This window comes from Aquarana catesbeiana, linkage group LG02 (assembly GCF_042186555.1).
Source record: "Aquarana catesbeiana isolate 2022-GZ linkage group LG02, ASM4218655v1, whole genome shotgun sequence".
In the NCBI taxonomy this organism is placed as follows: domain Eukaryota; kingdom Metazoa; phylum Chordata; class Amphibia; order Anura; family Ranidae; genus Aquarana; species Aquarana catesbeiana.
In genome coordinates, this window is record NC_133325.1 from 65,879,233 (window position 1) to 65,903,887 (window position 24,655).

General features: G+C 44.0%; 1 protein-coding gene across 4 annotated transcripts in view; it reads right to left on the reverse strand.

Moving 5' to 3' along the window:
- Window positions 1–24,655, reverse strand: part of SLC36A4 (solute carrier family 36 member 4) — a 474,855-nt gene that overhangs the window by 208,231 nt on the left and 241,969 nt on the right. The window contains exon 12 of one of the 4 annotated variants that reach the window (XM_073612995.1): window positions 10,086–10,289. The exons of the other annotated variants lie outside the window; for them this stretch is intronic. Within the exon in view, the coding sequence (XP_073469096.1) occupies window positions 10,216–10,289 (74 nt within the window). The 3' untranslated portion in view covers window positions 10,086–10,215. Of the gene's footprint in view, window positions 1–10,085; window positions 10,290–24,655 lie in introns of those variants that run through there. 4 annotated transcript variants of the gene reach the window in all.

Here is a 24,655-nt window from a genome sequence, read left to right on the forward strand (position 1 = left end):
GACAGATGAAGCAGGGGAAGGCGGGAGACGGTTCTTGCTAGGCCACCTCCACCCGGGACACAAAAGACTCCAGGGCCGCCGTCAGTGTGCAACAGATGGCTGGGACCCAGAGGGACCTGCAGCCTCTGATAGGGGGTCAGGTGGGGAAACATGCTCCTGAGACTCCATAGTGGAAGAAGACCCCCCACACCAGAAGCGACCACTGCAAAGGGACACCCACCACACCGGTAGCGGTGAGAGGAAGGGACCTCACCAGACTCACCACCCCACCGGCGTAGTGCTTGCTGACTCAGGTGTAGACCCGCACACACGTGGCATCTGAGGAAGAGGATAACACAAGAGTCAGCACCGGGTTAAAAGGAGGAGCTTCCGCCTGCTAAAAATGCCGTCTAGGCTACACAGTAATGGCCACTGCTGCCTGAGCACACAAAAAAAAAAAAAAAAAAACACCAAATCATGGCCGCCGAGCTACACAAACATGGCCGCCAGCCATAAAAAGTCAGCAGGCACTAGGGGGAAAAGACGCCGGCTATGGCCAAGCTACGCGAGGCTGACACAGACCCCAGGAAAGCCCCTGAAAGAGAGAAAGAGGATCCGGGATCCCCCCCCCCCCCGGTAAGCACTACATCTGGCAGCGTGCACCCCCTGCCAACCCGTACTCAACCCCATCCCACAGGATCCATCATGGCACCACACTACCCCATATAGAGGAGGGAGGGGGAAAGGGGGGCTACTAGGGGACCTCCAGGGACCATCTACCCCAGGAAAAGAGGGTGCAAGGGTGGAGGGAAACCCACAGGACTGCAGGACCGACCGACCTCCCACTGAAGTGGGGGGGCTGTCGGCCATGAGGGACGCTGCAACTCCAGCTGAGACCCGGTCGCAGCGACCTCGCGAGACGTTTAAATTGCAGGGTCAGCTCCCTTCCAGTGGGTCTATGTCGCGACTGACCTAACGCTTAGCTGCGGTCTGCAGGTGCTTGCTGGCCAGACTGGGTAGACCACTGAATCACATGTCTAGCCCGTAACCCAGTCCAGCAGTTGATTGCAGATCTCACCGGAAAAAATCCAGGAAAAAACAAACAAGAAAATTTAATTTGCCAGGACTAGAGATTCCAGCAGGGAACTAGGTCCTTACTCCTGACTAGGCAGAAAAAAACTGAAGGCCCATAGCAGAGAGGGGGGTGTATATCACCTAGGACTGCACATGGGCGTAGCCAAGTCTTTTTTATGCCTAGTGTCCTACTCCTTTAGGGGCCAATATAACCCTATGGATCTGAATAAGGAAGCTCTGTGTCTGTCAATGAATGAGAAAATAATTTTGATAAAAGAAAAAAATAAATAAATACAAAGCGCTCTGTTATGAACAAACTGAAACTTTACGACAGTGTTAATGCCAATCTCTATTCTAAATTTTTTTCTTTTAGATGAAGTGTGGAAGTGTTATAATAGTTATTATTGATGTCCCTGTCCCTGCTGGGAAGACTTCCCATCACTTCCTGCATCTTTGATGGGTGTCAGTGTCTTTAACTTCAATATGTAAACCCGATTATTAAAAAAAAAGTGGAGTACAAGCTAAAACTTGTTTTTTTTTTTTTTCTTTCGGGAAGCACAGTGGTTTAGATTACTGTTTTTCCACTTTTTTTCAGTCAAGGCACCCTTTAGAATCGCACACAATCTCAGGCTGCACGCTTTTTTGCATGTTCCCAAATGTTTCATATTTTACAATGATCTGTTCTACGCGTGTGATACATGCAAAAGGCTGCCGCCGTGATTTTTTTAATTCCTGCAGCACCAAAACCCATGTGTTTTAGCAGGCCTATGTGCATTTACAAGACGCGTGGGGTTGTCACAGAGGATCAATTGGCACCCACGCGCGTCTGCATTACTGTGCAGTACGGAAAAACACGCATCTTCACACTTGTTACTGCACCTGTTGTGAACAAGCCCACAAATCCAAACATGTACTCTGTGAGGCAGAGTGTAGTGGTCTGTAGGTTGGAACCCCCCCCAAATCACCCCTCCTAGCACAACCCCCCCTCCCCCCAAGTCCCCCCTCCTAGCACACCCCCCCCCCCCCCCCCCAAGTCCCCCCTGCTACTACAACACATCCCAAATCTCCCCTCTTCCTAGAAGAAATTCAGTTCCTACAGTAGTGACAGCAAAAGCGAGGAGAAGAGAGCCATGAGGAGGTGTGGGTTGTGCCCTCTATCCCCTCCGCTCCTCTCCTTATTGTACATTCAGACCTCAGTGATCCTCTGTTAATGGTTAGCTCCTGTGCTACAAGAGGGAGAAAGCACTGTTAACACCTGTGTACAGAGGAGGCAGGGAGCCCAGTCCGCACCTCTCCACACCCCTCTGCCAGTTTCACACTGAGGCGGTTTTCAGCGCTAGAAATAGCCTCTAAATAACGCCTGAAAACCGCCTCCCATTCATTTCAGTGTGACTTTTCAGACTGGGGCGGTGGGCTATAGGAACCTTAGGAAAAGTCCTGTAAGCAGCATCTTTGGGGCGGTTTGGGAGCGTTGTTTACAAAGCGCCTGAAAAGCACTTTGGAAGCGCCGCAACACAGGCACTTTTAACCCCTTCTTTGGGGTTAAAAGCACTCCACTAGAGGCCAAAAAGCGCTGCAAAAATGAGCGACGCTTTAGAGCTAACGGCTGGGCACTGCCTTAAAAGAGTTCTTGGCCAGAATATACTTACAAAGCCTCTCTAGCATATTTTGGGTTGGTAACCATTATTCCGTTTTAGATGTAATTACTGTATTAGTTGCTTAGATGTTTGATTTGGTTATCCAGTAATACCGAGCCTTGCCCTTCCAACAAATAGCCTTGGTGTAGTTATTTAGGCAAGGGCCCACCTTTATGATGGGATTGGAAATGACTTTTTGCCTATGCTTCTCAGCTGTCATGTAAAGCATGGACTTTATAAAGCAAAGGATGTGGCTTGTGGCTATTCAAGGATCCTTCCAGGAAAGATCCTTAAAAAGCCACAAGGTGGGACGTGTCACTCAAACCAGTGGCGGACTGACCAACCGGTCAATTCAACCATGGTCCGAGGGCCCGGCCACTGAAGGGAGCCTGGCCAGCGCCACCTGCTGGAACTCTCAGGGCCGGTCCCGGTTCCAGGGACAAAAAACTTGTGGCCGCTGGCCCCCAGCGACCATCTTTTCGGGTCCACCCGGGCCCCATCGCTGCTTCGGAGGGTAAGGGGGGAGGGAGAGCGCCGCCGGATCACATAGAGCTGGGGATCTCCTGCTTACCTGGTGACCGCTGTCATCGGATGTCCCGCCTCTTGCACTGGCTCTTTTGATAGACGTCACACTGGTCCAATGCCGGGAAGTGTGACGAAGGAGCCGGTGCAAAAGGCGGAACATCCAATGACAGCAGTCGCCAGGTGTCATAGCGGAAGATACCCACTCTGTGTAACCGGGGCGGCACTACTATTTAACCCCCATGTACTGATCAGGCGCATGGAGGGGACACTGGCAAGGCTGCATGGAGGGGACACTGGCAAGGCTGCATGGAGGGGACACTGGCAAGGCTGCACGGAGGGGACACTGGCAAGGCTGCATGGAGAGGACACTGGAGAGGCTGCATGGAGGGGACACTGGTGAGGCTGCATGGAGGGCACACTGGCGAGGCTGCATGGAGGGGACACTGGAGAGGCTGCATGGAGGGGACACTGGAGAGGCTGCCCTGAGGCACCCGCAGAGGATAGGGGAGCCAGCCAGCCACAAAGGATGCGCGAGCCAGCCACAGAGGACACAGGAACAAGCCACAGCTACAGAACCCATAGTTAAGGTAAGAGGTTGGGGAAGGGGGGAGAGTCATGGAACAAGGAGGGGATCTGGTAAGGACCAGAATGAATCCAGTGTTCACTGTACACTCTGCTAGAAGGAGGCCCCCCTCCAGGTTCCATTATACTCCTTTGTAGTCTCTAATGGGTCCTGGAGGGGGGTCTCTCGCTAACAGAGACTCTCTAATGGACACTGTCAGAGAGAGACCCCCCTCCAGGACCCATTAGACTCTATTGTAGACTCTAATGGGGCCTGGAGGGGACACTTTCTGACAGACTGTCTAATGGACACTGTTAGAGAGTTAGAGAGAGAGCCCCCCCCCCCTCCAGGTCCCATTAAAAACCTTTGTACTTTGTGCAAAATGTAGTGGTGGGTCATGGATGGGGCCTGACAGGAGGCTCTTGCTTTATTTGGTCCGGGGGCCCTGAGTGTTGCCAGTCCACCCCTGACTCAAACACAAAATTTTACATGTTCCTGCCATCAGCTAACCCTACAGAGATGTACAAAGCTAATCTGGGGAATTACCAGAGACATGACGTACATCACGCATGTATGTCTACATACTGGAGTACAAATGACTTGATGCCAAGCCATCCCTTGTGGTTCAACAGATGTACAGTTTTGCCTTTCCTACGTTCTACATACGCTGACTCAATGTACAGCTTCATTTCTTACACAGAAATATATTGATGGAGCATAATGGTAGCAGGTCGGAGATATAATGTTCCGCTTTACATGCAAATGCTGACAAATTGCTCAAGGAATTGCAGTTCTGGTGAAGCTTACAAGGAGTCCATAATAATTTGCTACATTGTATATTCTGTTTTATATTCCGCTGACAAACACTTCTCCCAGAGGCACAAGATGGATTCACAATGCAGAAGAAAGAATTTCCATTCAGTGTAAACAAGGTTCTGCAGCAGATATAATGTATGGATGGATTGTGTGTTAGAATGGTAGGAGTTTGTACGTTAGGCAGCTGGCAGCGAAAATCTTATAAATGATGGGATCTGGTAATACAACCCCAATTCCAAAAAAGTTGTGACAACAGAAACAACAGAAAATAGAAAACATGTCAAATGTTTAAACTGAGAAAATGTACTATTTAAAAAAAAAAAGGTAATTTTAAAACATCTGAGGCTGGGTTTACACTGGTGCGATGTTAGACATTGCACGTGATTCGCACCGCAATGCGATGTCCGTGTTATACGAATTCAACCATCCAAATTGTATGGCCAAATTTGCATCGCATTCGCACCAAAATGGTGCAGGACCCTTTTTTGGTCCACACTGGAATCGGATCGCATGGGAGTTTACACCCATGCAATCCTATTCCTGCACCATTTGACAGTTGGCACTGCGATATGTGAACCGATCTGGGGGTGTCAATAACCTTCTATTGACACCCACAATGGTTTGCATAGGGCATCGTGAACTGCCTGCGAGTCCTATGCGATACGGGAACCGGCACTGGAATCGCGTTGGTTCCCATATCGCGCTAGTGTGAACAGGCACGCAAAGAAGTTGTGACAGGACAACAAAAAGCTGGCAAAGTAAGTGGTACTTACAAGGAAGAGCTGGAAGAACATTTTGCAACTAATTAGGGTAATTGGCAACAGGTCAGTAACATGACTAGGTATAAAAAGAGCATCTTAGAGAGTCAGAGTGTCTCAGAAAAAGAGGCATGATTCCGTGTTGGATATCACTGCATGGGCTCAGAAATACTTCAAAAATCACTGTGAACACAGTTCACGGTGCCATCCAAAAACACAAGTTAAACTGCAGTCTGCTCACATAATTTGTAATAAAAACATCTTTGCCATTCTGAAGCTTCCTTCCAACCACTTTGCATATTATTTTATATATACTGTGATTCTGTACATGCCAAATATGCTGCAGAAATCTCCCTCCACCAAGTCTGGCTGCAGCCATTTTAACTGTGGGCAGCTGAAGCTGCCGCCTGTTCACTTCCTGGATTTACAGACACACAGAGGCACGCCTTCAGCTCTGCAGCTTTCATTGGTCCTCTTATGACTCATCCCTCCTCCCTTCCTGGGGTTGAGAGCTGTGCATGATGTCATAAGCCTAGGCCAATGACCAGACAAGAATGAGGAAGTGGGCTGTATAAGGTATTTACAGGCAGAAAAAAAATATTAATATTAATATCCAAAGTTAAAACAACAATTGCAGAAGATTTAACAGATAGAAAGTTGAAAAAATGACTGAAGGTCCGATTTAATGCTTTATCGTGCAAAGGAGCAGCTACATCTGAACATGATGCAGAAACGCCACTGTCTTCTCTGGGCCAAAGCTCGTTTAAAATGGTCTGTTGCAAAGTGGAAAACTGTTCTCTGATTAAATTAATCAAATTTTGACATTCTTTTTCGCAACCATAGGCGCTGCGTCCGCCAGACTAAAGAGGAGAGAGACTTTCTTAGCAGCGCTCAGTTTAAAAGCCGGCATCCCTGATGATATAGGGGTGGATTAGTGCACATGGAATGGGCAGTTTGCACACATGGAAAGGCACATCAATGCTAAAAGAAACTGAATATCCAAGTTTTAGAGCAGCATATGCTCGGGTGAGAATGGGACAACATTCCTCTCCCAAAACCCAGCAACTATCCTCAGTTGGGGTTGTATTTTGCCAGTTTTTGTTGCACTGAGCAAGACCTGTCCAGTGGGTGGCCCTACTTGTATAATTATTTTTTTTTTTAAGTCATATTCTGTCCCACCGATATGTACTTTTTCTGTGTTGATGTATGCTGATATCTTTTGGCTGTTTTGAGCCAGTACTCTCCCTCTGTCCCCCTTAGTGCTAGTTAGTTCAGTTCCAGCTAGACCCTCCCCGTTTCTTCCATGTTTCATGAGTCAGTGTTAGTACTTCGCAGAGACAGGCCTTAGGAGGGTTAATGTCAGGAATGGGTTCACCTGCTGGCGGCACTGTGGCTCCCAGACCTATAGGTTGTGGTTTCAGTGTCCACCAGCAGGTGTCTCTCAGCAGCCAGCAGTTCCTAGCAATTAGCCAACACCCGATGCTGACTGCTGGGAGCATATTTAGTCCCTCCTCTTCTACTCCATGTGCCTCTGACCTGCATATCCTGCATCCTGCTCCTGGTCCCATTCCCGATCCCACACCCGCTGCCTGCCTGTTCCTGCTCCTGTGTACCCTTTCCCTGTCCTGGCTTGCTCCCTGCTCCTTCTGCCTGATCTTCCGTGTGTGACCTGGCTCTGATATGAACTACGCTTCTCAGCCATATCCTCCTGCCTGTAGATATTTATTTGGTTGTCTTAGGTAGTTGTTAGCACTGTTACGCATTAGATTTACTGGTTTTGGTATACGGGATGTGTGTTTATATCATTGTTTTATTCATTTTATTTTTAATAAATTACATTATTTAGACCATATACTTGTACCTGGTGTTCTCTGTGCAAGTCCACACATTTCTGGTCATGACTGTTCTACAGGATACCAGCACTTGGTATCTCTGACAGTTATGGTCTTCTTACATTTCAAAGCACTGTAATAACATCCTCTGTACTGCATTTATCTGAAGTACAATTGTGTTAGATTCAACTTTTGTGTCTTACTGAAGAGTTAAGCTGCCTGTTGATGGTGCCAAGTCAGAAGGTGACCATCTTGTCTGGGCAGACTGGGTCTAAGTGGCATTTGAAATGGAATCAAGCAGCTTTATGAAATTATTTTGGCTGAACAGCAGCTGCATCCAATCAGATGCGACTGCTGTTCGAATGTTCTGACAGTCGCCAGTGCCAGCTGTCAGCACACAATAGGCCAGCAGGGGGGGGGTCATCCAACTGTGCTGTTTGGCATGGATGGAGGAATTGTTAGATTTAATATGTTCAGCTGCTGGCATAAAACAAGGGGTGAGCAGTGTACCCTGCCTACTTGTAGATAAAATAGGGGCCCCATGCTTCAAAAAATAGAAAAGGAGCAATATTGATGGTTGTAAATACTTTACCATCCATATAAAGACCAGACATGTACAATCAAGACTGCTGATAAGAAAAAGTGCCCATTTACAGTTCAAGTAGTAGCAAACACTTTCACCAAAAGTACAGTTAACATTTATGCATAATTAACCTTTATAATGCAAATGTAGCTTCTAAAAGACATCCCTTCCTATAGAAAAGCCTTTACTGTCCCTAAACCTTCTTCAGATGGGGAGAAATCAAAATCACTGTCTAGATACACCTCTTCAATATAACCTTACTAAACAGGTTGCTAAAAAAAAGCCCCCTTTCATCCCGGTTTATAAACCCCCCCCCTAAAGAGGATTTTTACCTGAAATACTGTATTAAGAACTGCCTACTGCTACCTCTTTGTAGTATTGTACTGGGAGAGTGTTCATTGCAGACTGGGCTCACATGAATTGGGTTGAATGATCCATTTACCACTTGCTTACTGGGCACTTATACCCCCTTCCTGCCCAGGCCAATTTCCAGCTTTCAGCGCTCTCACACATTTTTAATGACAATTGCGCGGTCATGCAACACTGTACTTGAAAAAAAAAAATTGATAAAAATTTTATTTAACACAAATAGAGGTTTCTTTTGGTGGTATTTAATCACTACTGGGTTTTTTATTTTTTTGCTAAACAAAAAAAGACCAAACATTTTGAAACAAAACTAAAAAGTTTTTCATATTTTGTTATAAGTTTTTAAGGTAGCTTTTCTCCTTCACTGACAAGGCTGTACTGATGGGCACTGATAGGTGACATGGAGAGGCGGAACTGATGGGCACTGATAGGTGGAACTTATGGGCACTGATAGATGGCACTGATCAGGAGGTACTAATGATGAGGCATTGATGGGCACTGATTGGCAGCACTGGTGGGCACTGTTTTGCAGTACTGGAGGGCACTGATTTGCAGCACTGGAGGGCACTAATTTGCAGCACTGGAGGGCACTAATTTGCAGCACTGGTGGGCACTTAGGGGACCGATGTCCCTCTAACAGAAGCCAGTTAGCAGCTTTATTGTTTTCTTCACGCTGATAGCCGGTAACCGTCTTCAGTTTACTCCCATGATCAGCGGTCATTGGCTGACAGCTGATCACATGGTAAAGGCCCCTCTCTGGCAATCCCTTCACTGGCTTCCTCTACCCCACCGTATAAAATTCAAAATGCTAACCTCAACATAAAAGGCCATCCACAACATCGCCCCCAGCTACATCACCAACCTCATCTGCAGATATCGCCCAAATCGTCCCCTCCGCTCCTCCCAGGACCTCCTGCTCTCTAGCTCCCTTGTTTCCTCCTCTCATGCTTGCCTTCAGGACCTCTCCAGAGTCCCTCCCATCCTCTGGAACTCCCTGCCCCAGTATATCCGATCAGCCCCTACCCTGTTCACCTTTAGGAGATCCCTGAAAACTCACTTATTCAGGGAAGCCACACCCACCTAACAACTGTCCCTGAGCCACCCCCATCAAATCATTCACCGCATCTATTACCTTTTGTACCACCACCCCCTCCCTTTAGAATATAAGCTCTACAAGCAGGGCCCTCCCGTCCCTTCTGTATTGAACTGTACTGTAATTGTGCTGTCCCCCCTCTACATTGTGAAGCGATGCGTAAACTGTATATAAATTGTGTATAACTGTATATAAATTGTGTATAATAATAATAAAGGGCCCGCTGTGATTGGCCCTTTACCCTGCTCCGTGATCAGCAGCCGCGAGAACAGGAGGACATACATGGACGCCCTCCTGGCATTTGAGGTCCGCGCTGTAGCCATCTTTTGACTATAGCGCGGATGCCAAGTGGTCAACCCAAAGAGGATCGATAACAGTTGGCAGTGTAAAGCTTCTGCAGGGAACGGTGCTGGAGACAAGGTATTGCAGAAAGTGCTTTTTACAGGTATGGTATAATCATTGGTCCGAGCTGAAAGTTAAGTTGGGCTTTTACTAGACCTGTACTAGAAAAAATACATAGGCTGACCGCATCAGAAATGATTGGATTCACTAGCTGCATATCCGTTCTAGGTCAGGAACTTAGAAAGTACTGGAGCCACACAGCCAACAAAAAGGAATTTTTGAGAAGAATGTCCGGCAATGGAGGCTCATATATTTCTCTCATATCGCTTTAAGACAAGTTTATGGCATAAATTACCAAAAATAAAGTTTTGACATGATACTTTCATGCATTTTCTTCCCTTTTGCTAAATATTGTTGATCTCACGCATTCAAGGTCTTTGAAAAAAAAAAAAGTAATGGCTTACCTTTTTGACGAAAAATATTAATTAAAATGCAATGACAATACAGAACACATGAAAATGTTTCCCGAGTTTATTTCCTTGACATGATAGGAGACATGAAAGCAATCAAAATATTTCAAAGACTAAGTAAATGAGAATCCATTTCAAGCACAAGGATAATGACAAACACTTCACTGTTTAATGCAGCTCATTTTTTAAATGATGGCTCACAATTTATTTTGAAAATATCTGTTTGTTCAAAGTTCCTTCTTCCAATAAAAGCTGAAATTGAGAAATGTTCAAACACTGCAATTAACTCATAGTCACATCTCTTGTGGTGTATTTAGTTTTAGTAAGTTTTGAATTATCTTTACAAAATGAAAATTGTCCCCTTAAACCCCTTTGTTTCGAAGTGCCATTTGGCATCCAACAAAAAGTAAAAGCCAGCTGGGTGGACTGACTGACAGCACCCAGTGTCAGGAAGCCACTATAAGGGCTTTGAACATTCTGGGATGTATCAAAAAGAGTAAAAGAAGCAAATATAGTTTTAGGCTGGCCATACGTGGTCGAATTTCGAAAGAATTTTCTTTTGAAAATCAGAAAATTTGTGCATTTTGTGATCCGATGGTGCCACCATTGATTTCAAAGTTAGGCCAACCAAGCCTTCAATTTTACCTCATTTTGCTACAGAAAAGAATTTTCGTGGCTGGGAATCTTCTTTTCTTTCCGGGAATTTTATTTTCTTGCACATGCGCATTTCTTTTTCGATTACATTTCTCGCACGATTCTCCCACCATTGATTAGAAAATCGTTCGTTTTTTAAAAAATTTCCAACATGTCCGATTACTCAATTTTGATTGCCGCACGAAAATCGTCTGTTGATGCAGCACACTAATGGTGCGAAATACGAACGGAAATTCTTAGATAAGAAAATTATTTCGAAATTCGACCCATGTATGGCCTGCCTTAATTCTTTGTTACAATGAGGTTTATTTACTAAAACTGGAGAGTGCAAAATCTGATGCAGCTTAGCCTAGAAACCAATCAGCTTCTAATTTCATCTTTGTTCAATTACGCTTTGACAAAACCCTGGAAGCTAATTGGTTACTATGCAGAGCTGCAACCAGATTTTGCACTCTCCAGTTTTAGTAAATCAACACCATGACATTTAGAATATGGAGTACAATGTTTTTGCCATACCTGCAAAGACACCATAGAAATTTAGAGGATACAGAACTAAACCCTCCTTATTGTTTTCAACGAAGGAAGCTGCCATCTTGGCCTCTGTTTAATCTTCAACTGCAGTGATGCTGCACATGTGATCAGTTATGACACCAGCCATTGGATGGTTTGACAGTTTGGTTGAGAGAACCAGTAAATGTGACATCTAGCATTTACAGCATGCAGGGAATGCAACTGATTTTTGAAACGGTTAAAAACGATGGGTTTACTTCCGCTTAAAAAAGAAGGAAAAGCGTACACTGTCCTATCTTCTAGTGTGAAGGAATGTGATGTAGATAATAATAATAATCTGAAAATGTCTATTTTCTTATGTGCATACATATTTTTCTCCTTACTCATTATATAAGTATACAGGTTTGCTCTGTTCCTATATTTTTCTCAAAATGGCGGGTACCCCCTACATCCCACACATCAGAAGAACGCGGAACTGAAGATAAAACCAAGGACAGCCAAACCTCGTTATGAAGATTCTCCATCTTCTTTTCTATCTTAACCAATGAGATGTACCTATTAGACTAACATAGCAATGACGTATTTTTGTGTATAAAACATTAGCACCGCCTTGAATAAATTAGAAGTGTAAAAAGTAACGGAGCTGAGCGTGTCTCAGAGTGTTTACTTTTATATGCATGCATAGCCACACTTTCCAATTAGAGACAGCAGCAGATAACCTTGGGCTCGATTGGAGCTCCTAATCATTTCCATAACACTAGTTCCAAACCACCAACATATTATACTGCACTCTACGTGAAATAATAAGGGTATGCAACTTGAGCTGAGAACAAAGTATGTACAAGAGTAGGATACTGTATGATACTGTAGATGAACAAGACCGTGCATAAACTAATTTACAATCTAGTCCATCCTAAGAGATGAAAAAGAGGGCTGCGAAATGTGGGAAGAGCTCATTCTTCTCCAACTTGGGGAAGAACTTCTGTGACTGGGTCAATCAATCATTACAGATATTCCATATGCAAATAGCTTTGCCCTGCTTTTCAGACCTTGGTCTTTTCGTGGGATGGGCTGCATCAATGACCAGTAAGGATGTTTTAGGGGGCGGCAGAATGACTTTTACTACAGATATCAAAATTTGTGGATGGCTTTAGCTACCTTTATCACTGGATCCATAGGAGTGTGCAGCCTATTGCATTAGGGTGTGTACCCCAAAGCTTAAACACATGCTTATATATATATATATATATATATATACACACACACACACACACACACACACACACACACACACACACACACACACACACACACACACACACACACACACACACACACACACACACACACACACACACACACACTATATTGTCAAAAGTATTGGGACACCTGCCTTTAGACGCACATGAACTTTGAACATGAACATAAACATGGCATGACATGAACTTGAACATGGCATTCCAATCTTAGTTCGTAGGGTTCAATATTGAGTGGGCACACCCTTTGCAGCTATAACAGCTTCAACTCTTCTGGGAAGGCTGTCCACATGGTTTAGGAGTGTGTCTATGGCAATGTTTGACCATTCTTCCAGAAGCACATTTGTGAGGTCAGGCACCGATGTTGGGTGAGAAGGCCTGGCTCGAAGTCTCCACTCTAATTCATCCCAAAGGTGTTCTATCGGGTTGAGGTCAGGACTCTGTGCAAGTTCCTCCACCCCAAATTCGCTCATCCATGTCTTTATGGACCTTGCTTTGTGCACTGGTCTAAATCATTTGGTGGAGGAGGGATTATGGCGTGGGGTTGTTTCTCAGAGGTTAGGCTTGGCCCCTTAGTTCCAGTGAAGGGATCTCTTAAGGCGTCAGCATACCAAGACATTTTGGACAATTTCATGCTCCCAACTTTGTGGGAACAGTTTGGGGATGGCCCCTTCCTTTTCCAACATGACTGTTCACCAGTGCACAAAGCAAGGTCCATAAAGACCTGGACTTAGCAAGGGTGGTGGAAAATTTACTTCAAATGCAAATATTCACATTATAATAGTAACTAAAACATATAATATTAAGTGTAACAATCTAAAAAATAAAAATTACAAAGTGCTAAAATAGTGTGAACCTCCCAACTAAAAAGTTGTTGCACTTGTTAATCTGTATAGCAAACATCTATAGGAGGGATTTTCACCATCCCTGCTAAGTTTCATTTTATACAGTATGTCTTCTTTTCAGTTTGATGTGCATTATATGTGATCAGAGACCGGTATTGTCGTAATATTTAAGCCTATTGAGATTTCCATACATTAAAGGATTCCACCATTATTGTTAAGTTATTGATCAGTAAGTTAGAGCTGCACTTTTTTTTTGTGGCGTGGGAACACATAACAGTGATTAGCGGCAGGCCTTTTACTGACATTTTATTATTTTACCTCCAGTAGTTTATTGTAAATAGTAGTGTGGTGATTACCTATTATACTACAGATTGGCATGTGGAACTAATAAACATCAACATATTTCAGTTGTGCCCCACCAGGCCCCCCGCCATGGACAATGTGCCTGGCTGCTGAGGTAATTTCTGCATCACTGCACTCAGTGCACCGATTGGCAGCACTGACAAGCAGCAATGGTTGGCACTGGTAGGCGGCACTGATTGGCACTAATAGAAAGCACTGATAGGAAGCACTGAGGGGCCCTGATTGGCACTATTAGATGACATTGATAGGCTGCACAGATTGGCACTAATAGGCAGCACTGATCGTCACTGGAATGCAGTCCTTGGTCCCAGGCAGGTGGGTGACTTGAGCTGCTGGCGGGTAGAGATGACAAGCAGCTGGAAAGGCGAAGCCAGAGCTCCTGTGTGAGAATAAGGAAAGGGATGATCGGCACTCAGGATGACATCAACAATCTAGTATTTCTAATAATTAAACATGTACAAGGCTGTAAAAACAGCTTATGTATTTTGGACCTTAGTCCTTAATCATGGCTTAAGACTAATGACTGAAACACGTAGGATGTTGTTACAGCATTGTACATGTTAACTTAATAAAGGAATACCATTGTCTGGATGTCATCCTGAGTGCCGACCATCCCTTTCCTTATTGTGGTACGCTGGAGGTGTCGGTAGCCTCGAGGTCCGAGCACCAGGTGGAGCTGTTATGTGGGAAGGTTGTAGCGCCTTTACACCAAAGCTCCTGTGTGAGCGTGGGGAGCAACACAGGGAGTGGAGCTGTGATGGCAGAAGCTGCGGTCACAGCCGCTGAGTCTGCTGTGTAGTCGAAAAGAGCCAGAGTCGTGCTGGGAGGAAATACTATGTGGGGAGGACATGACAGCCCGTAACAAACACCAGGAGTTCTGCACGGAACACATTTCAGTAGAACCTTTAGCTTCCTTCATCAGCGTGATGTTGCATCCAGAGGTAGTGGTAGGTATCCAGAGGGATAGAGAGGGTAAAAAAGAGGGAAGGGTATGCCTGTATATCAAAAATGATGTAAAAGTGAATGTGAGAGACAACATCACTAACGGAGCAAGGGAGGAGGTGGAGTCCTTATGGGTAAAGCTACAAAGGGAGGAAGTAATACTGGGAGTATGCTATAGGTCCCCTAACCAGAGGGAGGAGGGGGAGGCGGACCTACTATCACAATTTGGATTAGTGGCAAGGATGGGAAGTGTCATTATAATGGGGGATTTTAATTATCCAGACATAGACTGGGCAGAAACAACCGTGCATTCATTTAAAGCTTGCCATTTCCTAAATGTCTTGCAGGACAATTTTGTGGTTCAGTTGGTAAATGCACCAACTAGAAACAAAGTGTTACTAGACCTACTGATTACCAACAATACAGACCTGATCACAAATGTGGAAATACGGGGCAATTTAGGAAACAGACATAACAGGTCAATTAGTTTCAGTATAAATCACACCTATAGGAAACATAAGGGGAATACAAAGACAGTGAATTTAAAAAGAGCCAACTTCCCTAAACTATGATCATTGCTAGATGATACTAAATGGGATAAAATCTTAGGAACAAAGAACACGGAGGAAAAATGGGTATGCTTTAAGAGCATATTAAATAAGGGTATTAGCCAGTGCATCCCAAGGGGAAATACATTTAAAAGAGCTAATAAAAGTCCTGGGTGGCATAACTCCAACTTAAAAATGCATATAAAGGCAAAGGAGAAAGTCTTCAAAAAATACAAGGCAGAGGGATCATCATCAGCATTCCAGCTTTACAAAGAATGCAACAAGAAATGTAAGGGTGAAATCAGGGAGACAAGAAATGTAAGGGTGTAATCAGGGAGGCTAGGACAGAACACGAAAGGCACATAGCGGAGGAGAGTAAAAAAAAAATCCCAAGAAATTCTTTAAAATGTAAGTAAACCCACCTATCGTTTTCAGCCAAGGAAGCTGCCATCTTTGCCTCTGTTTAATCTACAACTGCCATGATGCTGCACATGTGATCAGTTATGACATCAGCCATTCGATGGTTTGACAGTTTGGTTGAGACCACAACCAACGGGAGTGTTACATTTCTGGCAAGTGCTGGAAATAAAATTGTTTTTGGAACCAGTAAATGGATGGGTTTACTTCCGCTTTAAGTATATAAATTGTAAGAAAGGGAGGTCAGATCATATTGGTCCCATAAAGAACGATGAAGGGAACCTGGTTACTAAGGATGGAGAGATGGCGAAAATAATGAATTTATTCTTCTCCTCAGTCTTCACGAGGGAAACGAGGGGCTTTAGTAACCAAATCTGTAATGTTTATCCTCATGACACGTCACAGGAAGCACCCTCATGGCCAACAGAGGATAGAATTAGAAATAGACTTGAAAAACTTAACATTAATAAGTCACCGGGACCAGATAGCTTGCACCCGAGGGTCCTTAAGGAACTCGTTCAAGTAATTTCCAGACCATTGTTCCTAATTTTTATGAGCAGTCTACTGACTGGAATGGTACCAGCTGATTAGAGAAAAGCCAATGTAGCACCAATATTTAAAAAGGGCCCAAAATACATCCTTGGGAATTACAGACCAGTTAACCTAACATCAATAGTATGCAAGCTCTTGGAGGGGATGATAAGGGACTATATACAAGATTTCAGTAATGACAACAGTATCATTAGCAGTAATCAGCATGGATTCATGTAGAATTGTTCTTGCCAAACCAATCAATTAACCTTCAATAAGGAGGGGAGCTGCCATCTAGCTAAAGGAAGGCCCGTGGACGTGGTGTATCTAGATTTTTACTGTACAAACTAAGGTCTGTCTGCATGGACCATAGGGTGAGTACACAGATTGAAAACTGGCTACAGGGGAGAGTTCAGAGGGTAGTGATAAAGGGGAGTAGTCGGATTGGTACGGTGTGGAAAGCGGGTCCCCCAGGGTTTTGTCCTGGGACCAATCCTATTTAATTTATTCATAATTGACCTGGAGGATGGGATAAACAGCTCAATCTCAGTATTTGCGGATTATACTCAGCTAAGCAGGGACACAATTTCTCTGCAGGATGTGGAAACCTTGCAAGAAGAGCTGAACAAACTAATGGGGTGGGCAACTATATGGCAAATGACATATTGATTTAAAAACAATACAAAATACATGTAAAACCTTATTACATATACCAAGTGGTATATGTAATAAGGTTTTACATGTATTTTGTATTGTTTTTAAATCAATATGTCTTTTTCTGTACTATTTAATAAAATTTAAAAACTATTCCTATGTTTTTATAGTTTAAATATCCTTGTGCCCCTAAAGTCCTATTTCCCTAGGTTCCATATTGCTGTATTCACAATTTTGGGGACGTTGGCACATTCTTTCCAAGTACCTACAGTGTCACCCTGTTTTTAGGTACTAGTAACTAGGATCCTCCCTTTGATATATGGCAAATGAGGTTTAATGTAGAAAAATGTAAATGCATTTGGGTGGCAAAAATATGAATGCAATCTACTCATTAGGGGGAGAACCTCTGGGGGAATATAGGATGCAAAAGGACCTGGGGGTCTTAGTGGATGAAAGGCTCGGCAGTGGCACGCAATGCCAAGCTGCTGCTAGCAAAGCAAACAGAATATTGGCATGCATTAAAAAGGGGATCAACTCCAGTGATAAAACGATAATTCTCCCGCTCTACAAGACTCTGGTCTGACTGCACCTGGAGTATGCTGTCCAGTTCTGGGCACCAGTCCTCAGGAAGAATGTGCTGGAACTGGAGAGAGTCCAGAGAAGGGCAACAAAGCTAATAAAGGGTCTGGAGGACATTAGTTATGAGGAAAGGTTACAAGCACTGAACTTCTCTCTGGAGAAGAGACACTTGAGAGGGGATAAGATTTCAATGTACAAATACCGTACTGGTGACCCCACAATAGGGATAAAACTTTTCGTGGCCATTCACTAAAATAAGAAGAGAAGCTGTTTAACCTTAAACTGCGTAGAGGGTTCTTTACTGTAAGAGCAGTAAGGATGTGGAATTCTCTTCCACAGGCAGTGGTTTCAGCGGAGGGCATCGATAATTTTAAAAATCTATTAGATAAGCACCTGAATGACCACAACATACAGGGATATACAATGTAATACTGACATAAAAGCACACACATACTCTAAGTTGGACTTGATGGACCTTTGTCTTTTTTCAACCTCACCTACCATGTAACTATGTAGTGTTTAGCTGCCTCCGAATGCAGCAAACTATCGGGGGCTAAACTATCGTGAAAGTAGTCTAAGGCCCCTTTCACACAGGTGGACCGATTGGGTCCGCCTGTCAGTTTTTCAGGCGGACCCTCCAGTCTCCTCTATGGAGCAAATGGGCATCAATGGACATGTGTCCATTGATACCCGCAGACATTCGATCTGATCCTATCCTCTAAAAACAGTCGTATGGGGATCTGTTCCCCATCCCTCTGGCGAATCGGATTGGATGGCAGTTGGGTATAAATGGACAGGTGGTCCTATTACATCAACTGCTCATAGCGTAGAGCCGGCTGTGTCTGTGTCCACTCTGCATAAGCGGAGCAGACACGGACCAGCCATCTGCCTGCACAGCGGGGGTCAGCAGACAGATTCCCCGCTGAGCAGGTGGACTCTAACGGAGCCCACCCTGTGGGTAAGGGGCCTTAAGGGTGAAAAAAATGGGAAAGAGAAAGACAAAAGCTAAATTAAAAAAATAGTAAAAATATACATTATATATGATAAAATAAACAAAAAAAAAGAATAAATAAGAACCATAAAAGGGTGGAGAAGAGGAACTCTACCGGAGTGGGAAAACACATCCAATAGCTTTATCCATGGAGAGAGCCAGTCCAGTTATATGACAGAGGGCCTACAGACACAAGATCATTGCTTAATTTAACAACAACTAGCCAGAAGTAAGGAATAATCTGTTATACACAAAGGCACCTTAAAAAAGCAGCAGTGTGTCCTGATTATGTATGATGCCTGCTGTTACAGGCAAATGTTATTACATGCTCATTAGCAAAGCTAAAGGTTTACTTTTATGTAGTAATTCATGTAATCACAATGTCTGAGATAGCATTGTGGGCAGAATGTTGTATGAAATATGGCCTCCCTGATGTGATCAGAGCTGAAAGCTTTAGTAAGGCAAAACATTCTAAAAAACAAAGTATCCTAAAGCGATTATATGCCAATTAGGCTATGTTTAATGGAAAAGTTTAAAACTCTGAACATTTAACAGCTGCTGAGATTCATGTACAAAGAACTAAATGCCAGCATGTGATATTTGGCTCCTGGGTAGCAGTAAAGACCCTGCAGTGGATCAAAGTGTCTTAAAACACTGAAATATTTTTTAGGATATGATGACTCTTTAAAGTTTATCCAAACTCAAAACTTTTTTTTTGGGGTTTTGTATGGAGTGTTGAACAGTTAGAACCTCTGTCAGAGGTTTTGATCACTGTCTGTGTTCTCTGCTAGAAACATTTACTATATTTGTCCTGGTAGCCATTGTCACTGAGACTAAAATTGATGAGAAATTTTGAGTTGTCACCAGATCATGAATAGAGAAGAAATATTCCTAAAGGTACACTTGTTACATAATTACATACACTGTTTCCCCGAAAATAAGACCTAGCGTGATTGTCGGTGATGGCTGCAATATAAGCCCTACCCCCCAAATAAGCCCTAGTTAAAGTCCTTGTAGGTCTTATTTTCAGGGTAGGGCTTATTTTCGGGGAAACAGGGGGGGGTAGGGCTTATATTGCAGCCATCACCGACAATCACGCTAGGTCTTATTTTCGGGGAAACAGGGTAGTAGGTGAGGTTGAAAAAAGACACAACTCCATCAAGTCCAACCTATGTGTGTGATTATATGTCAGTATTACCTTGTATATCCCTGTATGTTGTGGTCGTTCAGGTGCTTATCTAATAGTTTTTTGAAACTATCGATGCTCCTCCGCTGAGACCACCGCCCGTGGAAGGGAATTCCACATCCTTGCGGCTTTTTTGCCCTGTACACACGATCGGACATCGATCGGACATTCCGACAACAAAATCCATGGATTTTTTTTCGACGGATGTTGGCTCAAACTTGTCTTGCACACACACACGGTCGCACAAAGTTGTCGGAAAATCCGATTGTTCTGAACGCGGTGACGTAAAACATGTACGTCTGGACTATAAACGGGGCAGTAGCCAATAGCTTTCATCTCTTAATTTATTCTGACATGCGTGGCACTTTATGCGTCGGATTTGTGTACACACGATCGGAATTTAACCAATCGGATTTTGTTGTCGGAAAATTTTATATCCTGCTCTCAAACTGTGTGTGTCGGAAATTCCGACGGAAAAAGTCCGATGGAGCCCACACACGATCGGAATTTCCGACAACACAATCCGATCGCAGTTTTTCCGTCAACCGTGTGTACAGGGCATAACAGTAAAGAACCCTCTACGTAGTTTAAAGTTAAACCTCTTTTCTTCTAATTTTAATGAGTGGCCACGAGTCTTGTTAAACTCCCTTCCACAAAAAAGTTTTATCCCTATTGTGGGGTCACCAGTACAGTATTTGTATATTGACATCATATTCCCTCTCAAGCGTCTCTTCTCCAGAGAGAATAAGTTCAGTGCTCGCAACCTTTTCTCATAACCAATATCATCAAGACCCTTTATTAGCTGGAGGAGTGTTTTTGCACGCAGCAGCCCCGATCCTCTTCTCGGGTCTCTGGTTGGAGCTCCTGGCCCCTCCCTCCTGCCAAGTGCCCCCACAGCAAGCAGCTTGCTATGGGGGCATCCGAGCTGCTGCTCTGTGTGTCCATTCAGATATGGAGTTGTGGTTTCAGCCCCACCCTCTCTCTCTCCTCATTGGCTCACAGATTTTGATTGACTGCAGTGGATGCCAATGGCACCACTCTGCTGTTTCAGCTAATGAGGAGGGAGAGTCCCGGGCAGCCGAGACACTCCTGCAACATCAATGGATAGAGATGGGCTCAGGTAAGTATTGGGGGGGCTGAGGGGAGCTGCTGCATACAGAAGGTTTTTTTATCTTAATGCATACTATGCATGGTGTAGTGGATAGCACTTTCGCCTAGCAGTAAGAAGGGTCGCTGGTTCGAATCCCAACCACGACAATACCTGCCTGGAGTTTGCATGTTCTCCTTGTGCCTGCGTGGGTATCCTCCGGGTACTCCGGTTTCCTCCCACACTCCAAAGACACGCTGGTAGGTTAATTGGATCCTGTCTAAATTGTCCCTAGTATATATGAATGTGAGTTAGGGACCTTAGATTGTAAGCTCCTTGAGGGTAGGGACTGATGTGAATGTACAATGTATATGTAAAGCGCTGCGTAAATTGACGGCGCTATACAAGTACCTGAAATAAATAAAAAACCTTCTTACTTTACAATCACTTTAAAGCAGTATTAAATCTAAAAGCAAACATTATTCTAATTCTTAGATATTATGGCTGCATTAGTTTCCTTTTTTAGGCTTTCTTTCTTCTATTTTCATCTGGTATTCCAGCCAGTGGGTTTGTCGTTTTTCAATGGAACAAGCTCTCTTGCAGCTACAGTGATGAGACAAACCATTTAAAAGGTAAAATTTTACCTTTTCTAACATGTTCCACCCATATATAGGGTCGTTACAAATGTAACAATGTTAATATGTTACAAATCCACCAGCCCCCAAACCTCCCTGGCTCCCCGATGTGACAGGAGGCAGGTAATCTTCTTCCCCGACTCTTTGTCTCTCCGCCCATCCAGCCACATCACTCGTTCATAGAGTACTGTGAATAGAAAACGGCAAGGTCCAGCAGCCTTTGTGGCTGTCGGCTTGTAGTTCTCAATGAGCTACCACAACGCTGTTAATGTGTAACTGCTTGGCCATACGGCCAAACAGATTACACACAAAGTGTGCAAGAGCCCTGCATAGCACACCCAAGATCTGCTGATAATGGGTGCAATGCTTTCCAGGCTCCCAACAAAAATAATAATAAATGCACATTTTTTTTTACCTGCAAAAAAGAAGATGTACGCTTATTTTAAAAAGTGAACTTATCCTTTAACACTTGCAGGGGTACTTAGAATGATCAGCTTTTATTTATTCCTATTTATATATCATAATATATAAATGTCCAAACTGGGCCCAATTGGCCATTTTCCCTCCCCGTTGTCATGTGACACGTTAGTGTTACAAGGTATCAGGTGTGAATGGGGAGCAGGTGTGTTAAATTTGGTGTTATCTCTCTCACTCTCTCATACCGGTCACTGGAAGTTCAACATGGCACCTCATGGCAAAGAACTCTCGGAGGATCCGAAAAAAATCATTTTTGGGCTACCTAAAAATGGCCTAGGCTATAAGAAGATTTCAAAGACCGAAACTGAGCTGCAGCCCAGTGGCCAAGACCATACAGCGGTTTAATGGGACAGGTTCCACTCAGACAGGCCTCGCCATGGTCGACGAAAGAAGTTGAGTGCACGTGCTCAGGGTCACATCCAAAGTTTGTCTTTGGGAAATAGATTTATGAGTGCTGCCAGCATTGCTGCAGAGGTTGAAGGGGTGGAGGTCTGAGCAGCCTGTCGGTGCTCAGAACATACGTCACACACTCCACTGAGTTGGTCTGCATTGCTGTCGTCCCAGAAGGAAGCCTCTTCTAAAGATGATGCACAAGAAAGCCCGCAAACAGTTTGTTGAAGACAAGCAGACTAAAAACATGCATTACTAGAACCATGTCCTGTGGTCTAATGAGACCAAGATAAACTAATTTGGTTCAGATGGTGTCCAGCGTGTGTGGCGACAACCAGGTGAGGAGTACAAAGACAAGTGTGTCTTGCCAAGTGCGTCTTGCATGGTGGTGGGAGTGTCATGGTCTGGGGTTGCATGAGTGCTGCCGGGACTGGGAAGCTACAGTTCATTGAGGGAACCATGAATGCCAACATGTAATGTGACATACTGAAGCATGATCCGTTCCCTTCGGAGGCCTGGGCCACAGGGCAGTATTCCAACATGATAACGACCCCAAACACACCTCCAAGACGACAACTGCCTTGCTAAAGAAGCTGAGGGTAAAGGTGATGGACTGACCAAGCATATCTCCAGACCTAAACCCTATTGAGCATCTGTGGGGCATCCTCAAACAGAAGGTGGAGGAGCGCAAGGTCTCTAACATCCACCAGCTCTGTGATGTCGTCATGTTGGAGTGGAAGAGGACTCCAGTGGCAACCTGTGAAGCTCTGGTGAACTCCATGCCAAAGAGGGTTAAGGCAGTGCTGGAAAAAAATGGTGGCCACACAAAATATTGACACTTTGGTCCCAATTTGGACATTTTCACTTAGGGGTGTACTCACTTTTTTTTGCCAGTGGTTTAGACATTAATGGCTGTGTGTTGAGTAATTTTGAGGGGACAACACATTTACACTGTTATACAAGCTGTACACTCACTACTTTACATTGCAGCAAAGTGTCATTTCTTTAGTGTTGTCACATGAAAAGATATAATAAAATATTTACAAAAATGTGAGGGGTGTACTCACTTTTGTAAGATACTGTGTATATAAATAAACCTTTACCCCAAAAGGAACTTCTTGCTGTATCTGTTTAATATGTGTTAGCTGGTGTTCAGCTTCAACGTGTTAATGTATTTAAATCAAAACACTACCTTCCCCCCAGACTGATAATTCTGCTGTTCTAAGGTGTCCCCCTGTGCACCCTCATCCAGAGTGGAGGCACTCTAATACAGGGGGTGTGTTACTGGCTGGATCACCAGGTGAAAACAGGGGAAAAAAGCCCAAAAAAGAAAACAAATACAGTCACCACATCTAATGTTTGGGAAGGTGCAATGTATTACTTTTTCTGATTTTGAGTGTAATATCACTTTAATCTGCTGTCTTGATGATATGATGGGAAGTAAAATGGGGTAAAAAAGAATTAAAAAACAAAAAAAAAAACACAGAGAGAGTGCTGAATATTCCCTTCTCTACCCAACACAAAAACGAAAAAACTTTTTCTGCAGGTCCACTTTACTACTGAAGAGACGCCTACTCATGCACCATGCGGTGGTCTTAGACGTGACTACCACTGATGGTCCCTGGAAAGAAGACGGATTTGAAAAGGGAAATACACCCACCAGTTTATGTCGGAAACTTAAAGCGGAGTTCCAACTATGTCAATTTTTTTTTTTTTTGGACGAATATAATTTTGTTTAATACTATTGTTTATATGACTCACTGTTTAGCGATAAATGTCCGCTCGATTGCCGATTTAGATCATACGATTTGTTATATTTTTTTTATCCCTGGCATGTTCCATATTGCTTGTGGGCATGTGAAGCCCACAAGCACTATCTTCCTGGTTACGGTGCAGCAGAGCGACCAGCATGCACCGCTCCGTTCTCGCGCATGCGCAGTATGTACGGCACTCAGCGCCGTACACTTCTGACGTTGCCATCACAACGGGCAGCGTCGTTGGAAGTGCCCGCCCCGTTGTGATGGCAACGAAGATAAACTATCGCGATAACGAGTGGCGGCCATCCACACTGATTCCTGGAAATGACAAACAGCTCCCAGGAGACAGTGCACCGCCGGACATTATCGGCATATCCGCGGGTGGCAAGGACAGGAAGCTGCATCTAAAAATGGCATATCCAGGTAACCATTGACAACAAAAAAAAATTTTTTGGCTATTTCACAATGCTTATGCTGCAAGAATGATTTAGTGAAAACTTAAAAATGAGTGTGGAACTCCGCTTTAATTTCAGCAATCTTTGGGAGAAAGTTATCCTTCGCACTCTGAAGCAAAAACTAAAAACGAGGTCTTTGTCATATAAAAGAAAAACATTTTGATTGTCATACTGACATCTATTTTAAACTATAAAAATACAAGTTATACTAATATCAGTGTGATTTCCTGACAACCTATCGAAAACTATTTGCTCCAGTTTTTGCTTGCTGCTCGGTAAACAAAAACCCGATCAATCAAACAGCTTCTCCGTAGCTGATCTTTATAGGAGCGCCAAGATCT